General features: G+C 37.5%; 1 protein-coding gene across 1 annotated transcript in view; it reads left to right on the top strand.

The window, feature by feature from the left end:
* Positions 1–464: 464 nt before the first annotated feature.
* VPS13C (vacuolar protein sorting 13 homolog C (S. cerevisiae)) overlaps positions 465–7213 on the top strand; it is a gene marked incomplete at both ends in the record, with an annotated part of 69224 nt that continues 62475 nt past the window's right edge. The window contains 4 exons of the mRNA XM_008940676.1: positions 465–508; positions 2700–2742; positions 3536–3631; positions 4397–4498. Of these exons, the coding sequence (XP_008938924.1) occupies positions 465–508; positions 2700–2742; positions 3536–3631; positions 4397–4498 (285 nt within the window). The remainder of the gene's footprint in view (positions 509–2699; positions 2743–3535; positions 3632–4396; positions 4499–7213) is intronic.

The following is a 7213-nucleotide window of genomic DNA, read 5'->3' as shown; positions in this document are numbered from 1 at the left end:
GGCTCTCCCGCCACGCCAAGGGAGGCCTGGGTGTGGGTAGGTTCCCGACTGGGGCGCGGCGTGGGTGCACTCCAGTGGTTGCGGGGTGCTCTAAAGGTGGGAAACTCGGCAAGGGAAAAAATCGCGGGTTTTAGTCTCTCTTGGGACTGCTGGGAGGAAGTATGAATGTGTTGTTGGGTCTGTGGTGCGGTGGAGCATGGGGTATTTAATAGGAGGGGTATTTAATGGAGTAGCAACATGCTGGTGTCAAAAAAAGTGATATTTCTGTATTATCTTCCACCATGAAATCTTGTCTGAATAGTAAGTATTTAATGACTCTTACAAATGAGGCATTTATTGTGCTCTTCTTTAACTGGAGTAAGGTTTCCAGATTTTTATCCATGTGTACTTAGGAGGGTTGTAGTTGTGTTCCAGCCTGTGTAACAGTTGCATTCACTTGTTCTGTGCTTCTTTCTTCTAAATAGGTAATGTGGCACTTGACAATTTGCAGATAAAGGAGAATGCATTAGTAAGTATTCTAATAATTAAAAAATGTTTTTATGGGCCCGAAGACTAAGTCATAGGATAAAATGTTACTATAATCTCATGTTGTGCAGTATGTCTTCTTTCCTGGCTATTGGAAGTAAATCCTTGGTTAACTGCTTCTAATTTTGCTCATGTTACTGGAACAGAGAAAGAGAAGAAGCAGTGGTTGAGAAGGTAAGTGTACTCCTTCAGAAGAGGAAAATAATTTCTGACAAGTTAGCAACAGGGCTTTGAAGTAAGTTTCCCAGTGTTTTATGCATGTGTACATATGTGATCTGTATAATATTTGAATCTTGAAATAATAAGCTTTAAATAAGATTTTGGTGTGTTTCTGTTAAAATTTTGGTCATCCAGTACAACTTAAAGGATTTAATTTCTGCTGTCACTGCTACTGAATAATCATATTTTTGTAAAGTGATAGTTTTTTTCCACACTTGTATGTCCACACAGTAGGTGTTATGTTTCTGAATAGTTCACTAGATTTAATGGGTTTGTATAGGTTTGTGTATTTTTTTCCCCCTAGCTTTGCTTTAAGAAATGGATTTTAAAGGCCTGACTGTTGCAAATCGATTGATCTAACTCAATTCATCTGAAAGATAGTGGTTCCTTTCTCAGTTTTTGGTGTGGGGATGTAGGGTGAAAAAGTTCATGCTTCTGTATAATTTGATGGGATTGAGGCTTATGTTTATGACTTTATGTATAAATTGATGCTTACTAAAAGGGGTAGGCATTAAAATATGTGTACCCCAATAGAAAATATGGTTACTCAAATGGTCTCTTCTGTTCCTTTTAAAATGGGAATGACAGAGTGAAGGAAAAAGAAGAAGAAAAGATTTGCATTAAGTATCCATGTTTGTCTGAAAATAACCAAACCAAACTTGGCTGATTTTTATGTTCTTCAGTTGAGCTAATGAACACCTGTATTACTGAGACAATCTCACTGCAATCTTAAGCGTGCTTCAGACTTCTCTAAAAAGAGCTGTTACACTTCAGTGAATTGAAACCATATTGGATCTTTGTATGACCTAATCACTGCTTTCTCTCAATTGTTCCAAAGTTTCATATTTCACCTGCCCATTTCATCCGTTGTGGTGACTTTGCAGTACTTAAAAACTCTTAATACAAATATCTTTGTAATCTGTTAGTTAAAAAAGGAAGGAAGAAAGCATTATCTACTTTGTACACATCTTTCCTTTGTGTGATGATAGCAAGGTTCATTACAGTTCTAGCAGTTCTGACTTGTAAAAATGCATGGTCATGTATGTGACTGACCAGAGCTGAGAGTGACCGAAGCTCAAGATCAGAAAGCAAGGGATGTTTCTGAGGGCTTTACAGTTGCAATGTTTGATTTCTATACAACAGTAATTGAAGGTAGGTTGCGAGTTAACAGAATTTTTGGAGAGGTAGCCTACATCTTGAAAAAGAGGGGATTAAAGAAATGTGGTATGGTCCAACTTTTTATTTTCTAGTTTGCCTGCCTGCTGCTGTCTAGATTGGTTTTGTTTTCATCTTAAGGATTTCTACTAGAAAATTACTAAGAAAAGAAAGTCCTTAGGAAAAGAGAGTCAAGTCATAATGAAAAATGACTGACAAACTATAACCGAAGCTCTTTAGCAACCTGTTACATGTTTCTCAGCTGGTTCCCTTTAAAGTTCAGCTGTGGGTCATAAATGCAAAGGGGTGGCTTTGGTTGCTGGTACCTTCTATGTGACTACTCCTGGCTCTATCAAGTGGAGAGTTGTTGATTTGCTCTCACTGTTTCAGCCTCTTATGCCTATTCTTACAACTAAAAATGAAGTTGTTTACAACTAAAAATGAGATCTGAGTGTTTTAAGTGAGTTTGTTTTCTCCTTTTTTCCTGATATATTTCAATGAAAAATAAAAACTAAGCCTCCAGTTAAACTTATTCATCAGATTTTGAATGTGCGTCAGCTTGCAGGAAGAAATATTTGCAAGGCGCTGAAGAGCAGTTGCCACCAGGAAGAATTTAAAATATAAAGACATGTTTCTAGGACTGTGCAGTTATAACCAGAAACGGCTTAAAATATTTTGTAGCTCTTGATTTTCAGTTAAGGGAAGAGAGTTTTAACAGAAGTCAAGATAATTAATTTTGCTGTGTAAACCAGTTCATCTTTCAAATATGTCTGTTAAATACTGTGTTTCTTTTTTTACAGACTGAGCTGGATATACCTTTTAAAATAAAAGTTGGTCAGATAGGTAAGTTTTTGTTTCAGTGTGAGTATTGAAATGGAAATTTTAGTACAGGCCTTAAGGTCTCTCCTGACTCTGAATTACTTCTGTCGAGCTTTATTCAGTATTTGTGATGAGTAGTCGCTGTTGAAATTGGTATATAAGTCCCATGTGACTGCCGTGGATAAATCATAAAATGTTTCCTGGCAAACCCTGTTTGTGTAACTTTACAGGCTGCTCAGAAAAACATTTCTGAGAGGTTCTGCCCAGGTAGAGGCATAAGGGAGCCATTTAGTACAGGCAGAGTGTGTGTGGTGCTTTAAAGGACAGATTAGGGATATGAGGAGTTTTACTAAGACTGCAGAAACTGGTAATCATGCAGACGGTTTAGGAACTCTTAAATATATGTTAGGTTTTGTGTTATTTTTTCAAGAAATCCTTTCCCTAGAAATCAGCATTGCTTTTTCATGTGAAAAATTTGTTGGAGGTGAATGTGTGTTCTATTTCTTCTTCTGCTTCCTTGGGAAAATCACCTTCATCCCAGTGAATTGAGCTCAAGTTGTGATTTCAAGTTTTGATCTGAAATCATCTGATTCCAAGTGTATCTTCATGCTTAAATCCATGGCTTATATTTTCTCTGTATGTGTTCTATCATTTGGAGGACTCTGTAAAATGTTTTGGCCCATACACTTTCTCCCTACTTCCTAAAGTGTTTAGGACAACATGATACAGGGCTAAGGGTCTTCAGTACCTGAGGTGTTGTGTGGACCAAGCAGGGTGTAGATATTTGTTCTGATGTAACTGTATCTGCTTTGTTTAGATAAACTTACTCTGAAGATTCCTTGGAAGAATCTCTATGGTGAGGCAGTTGTTGCAACTCTAGAAGGCTTGTATCTTCTCATAGTTCCTGGAGCAAGTATGTAAACTCTTCAACACCACACTAAAATAGTGGAACAGAAAAATATTGACGGGTATAGTTTAAATTAAATAATAGCAAGTGGTTAATGTTAAGCTGCCATTCTTAGATTTTGTTCCTTCAGGGAAATTTCTAGACAAATACTGGCAAGTTCATGGAAGAAGGGTGGGAAAAAACAATACCTGTTCGTTTTATGGAAACGCTTGGTTGCATCCATTCCAAGTTAAATTCAACAGCCAAGTTTTGTTGGAAGTGTGCTTGTTCTGATTCCACTTGACTGGCATGGTATAGGTCCTTTGACTGTTGAGTGATACAGTTCATCTGCTTCTGACAAGAATGGAAAGCAGTAATTCCATTAGAATATGATTTTCAGGAGGAGGAAAGAGGGTCAGAGAAACTCATTCATTTTCTTGAAAATCAAAACCTCTGGTATATTAAGAAGACTTGCAAGTTTCTAAAGCATCCAATACATGAGTAGCAGAATTTAGAAATCTGCATTACATTGCACAGACTACACTTAAGAGTCTGAGTTTTCACTGAAAGGTTCTGTGAAGTAATACTTAAATGTTGGTATGATCCTTTTTGTGTCTTACTGTATAAAATCAAGTTTCAGAGGCTGGATGTGGCTTTCAGCAATTAAACCTAGAATAGCCTTTATTTAAAAAATGGTTGTGTGCAACAATGTTGAATATGGTGTACATTGTTTGATTATGCATTTAAGTAACTTGAAATTTAGGATTAAAGCTGTCCCATCTTGGCTTACAGGCATTAAGTATGATGCGGAGAAGGAAGAAAAATACTTGCAGGATAATAAGCAAAAGGAACTGGCAAGAATTGAGGAAGCCTTGCAGAAAGCGGCAGAAAAAGGTACTGAGTTAATTTAAAAAAAAAAATCTCCATTGGAATTTGAGGAGTTAAGCTGTGCTATGAAAGCGTAGTCCTGTTTTGTGATTGAATTAATAAATTTTTTTTCAAGTGTCTAAATCATCTTACTACAGTGCTTTGAAAAGCCTTTTTCTTCTCAAGCTTGAAAGAAATGTTATTTGTTTTGTTTACCATCCTTTTATCCAGTCAGCTTGCATTGGAAATGGGAATTTGATCATCTGGTATGTCTCTTTTTCTTTTTTTTTTAAAAAAAAAAGCTCTAGGGGAACAGGACCAAAGAAGAAGCTGCATTGCATGAGGGTAATGTTATCTTGGCTTAAAGCTTCAGTAATAGATGCACCTCTCAAACACATTATTAGACATGTGACAGACTGTTCTTTGCTTAAAGAAAACTTTGAGGAGAGTGATAAGATTTGTAAATTTTTACTTGAACAGTAATGCTTTCTTTTCAGTTTCTGCTGTCCTTCTAGTGTGTACTACATTTGGAGTGGTGTTTGGGAAATGAGGTTCTCTTGAGCAGGAAATTGAACATGAATGTTGGCAAGCTGACTTAAACTTTTGATCTAGGTCATTAAAAACATTAAGCTTTCAATTATAGGTTAAAATAATTGATCATTTCCGTCCAGTTAACCTGATATGTGGTTTTTATGATTTTTCTTTTTGTTGTAACAATTATTTTAAACAAAATCATTGTATAAATTCAGCTTGTTTGGACAGATGCCAAGCTCAGAACTAGTGACAGGTAACTACATATATAGAGGAATATGTTCTTACTGAAGTTTCTGTATGAAGAGAGATGTGTTTGTTGAGTGGTAAAATGGCTCTAAAGATGCATCTCTAGTATAGCTATAATACTGAAGCACTGGAAAAGTTACTGAAAATGAAGTGATACTTAGAACACTTGGAAAAATGTATTTCAATTGTAGTCTCTTTGCTTATTTAATTTTCCAGTTACAGGACACTACTGCCTTGTTCTTGCCTGTCTAGTTTGAGATGTACACTTGCAGTTTCATTCAAACAGCAATCTGACAATCTGTTTACAGTCAAGAAAGATGCTTTATTTCTTGTCTTTAATATGCCAGAAACTGTATGAGAGCTACAGAAACTTCAGTGAGTGAGTTCTGCAGCCATTAGTTCATACTGGAGCAAAGGAATGTTCATAGATGTTTACTTTGGTTATGTAGGACTTGGGTGTGATGAGCAGTGTTTCAGCTGTTACTCTTTTGCATCAGTAGTGATGGGATGATGGAATAATATAACAAGAAGAGTTTAACCTAATGGGCACTGCTTAAGGGATTTGATTCTGCGACTTGATATAGCTAAGAGTGAGTCTGTGCACCTGTGACAGTTGTCTTTTTTTTTTTTTTGACAAAATGTTAATGTAGCCACCACTTGTAAGGCTTTCAAAGTAGCTCAGCTCCTTACCTAAAGAGCTAGCATTGGTTATACTCAAGTTTTGTGGTTTTAAACTTCAAGCCCTGTGAAGTAAAGCTAGAGGAACATTCAGGATGGATTACTTTAAACTGTAGTTATCCTCTCCTACTGCAGCATGATCCTTATGGGTGTTTTGCCAATGACTAGGCCTAACGCCAATGACACAGCCAGCAGGAAGATAAACTAGTGAGTGGACAGTATTGAGTATAGTAAAGACAATCCATGAACAATTGCTGGGGGTACAAACAAGTCAATTAGTTCACATGCAATTGACATTACCCCTAACAACCCCAACAAAGACATCACCCGACTGACAACAGGCGGAATAAACAAAGAACCAAGGCTTCCCATAGATGGAATGGGAAACAGCCCTGTCAAGAGGTTAAACACATTAGACAAAGGTGGCCACATGGCCAGCTCTCACCCTCCTAGCCGACGTTTACAAAGGTCCAAGCTGACTGGGGCCCAGTTCCAACAGAGTCAGGAGGTCCTTCCCCAACCAGGAAGCTCTGTGAAGTACATCCACTTTACAAGCAGATGCTCCTCCCTTCCTGCAAGTGGTCCCAGCTTTTATCCCCAGGTGGGACACTTGGCCTTTGTTCACTCAGTGTGGGACCCCTGGGGCTCATTTCCCTTATGGCTCTCCCTGCAGGGCCGGCTGCACCCTGGAGGGAAGCTAAAAGGCAAACTCACCACCTCTGTATGAAGGGCTGTGGGAATCACCCATATGTCAACCTTAATTTGGGGCTCAGGGTTCAAACCCCAGCATTTCAATGTACTCTTTCCAAATTTAGTTGTTCTTTGAACATATCTTAGCATTAGCTATTTGTGTTTTTGATGTTGCATTGTAATACTGTACTTAGGAGGATTTGTTATTGTATGACCAGGTGGGTTACTTTTGCTTGATATAGAAGTTATAGGGCCCAAGTTCCTCTACTACACCATAAACTAAGAAATTCAGCTCTTTCTATAGGCTTTTAAGAACACACAATAGATTTTGAAAACGTAGGAAATATATTGAATAGAAAGTTATCAGGGTCCGTGAATACTCATCTCTTTGCTTTTCTGATTAATATTCACCTTAATGTGTTTAGAATCTTGGTTCAGTACTTGCATTCATTTAAGAGTCTTTTAGTATAAATGGTCCTAGGGATATTGTCTTCAGACATGCTAGTGAATTAGTGAGTAAAATGGTCATGTTCAGTGTGTGGTTAGTGTAGCATGATGGAAGTGATAACAAGCTCTGCTAACACAAGCTGAGAA

The sequence above is a fragment of the Merops nubicus genome, unplaced genomic scaffold (genome assembly GCF_000691845.1).
Source record: "Merops nubicus isolate BGI_N331 unplaced genomic scaffold, ASM69184v1 scaffold44845, whole genome shotgun sequence".
Lineage (NCBI taxonomy): Eukaryota > Metazoa > Chordata > Aves > Coraciiformes > Meropidae > Merops > Merops nubicus.
The sequence above is the reverse complement of the archived record's forward strand: the minus strand, read 5'-3'. Positions and strand labels throughout refer to the sequence as shown.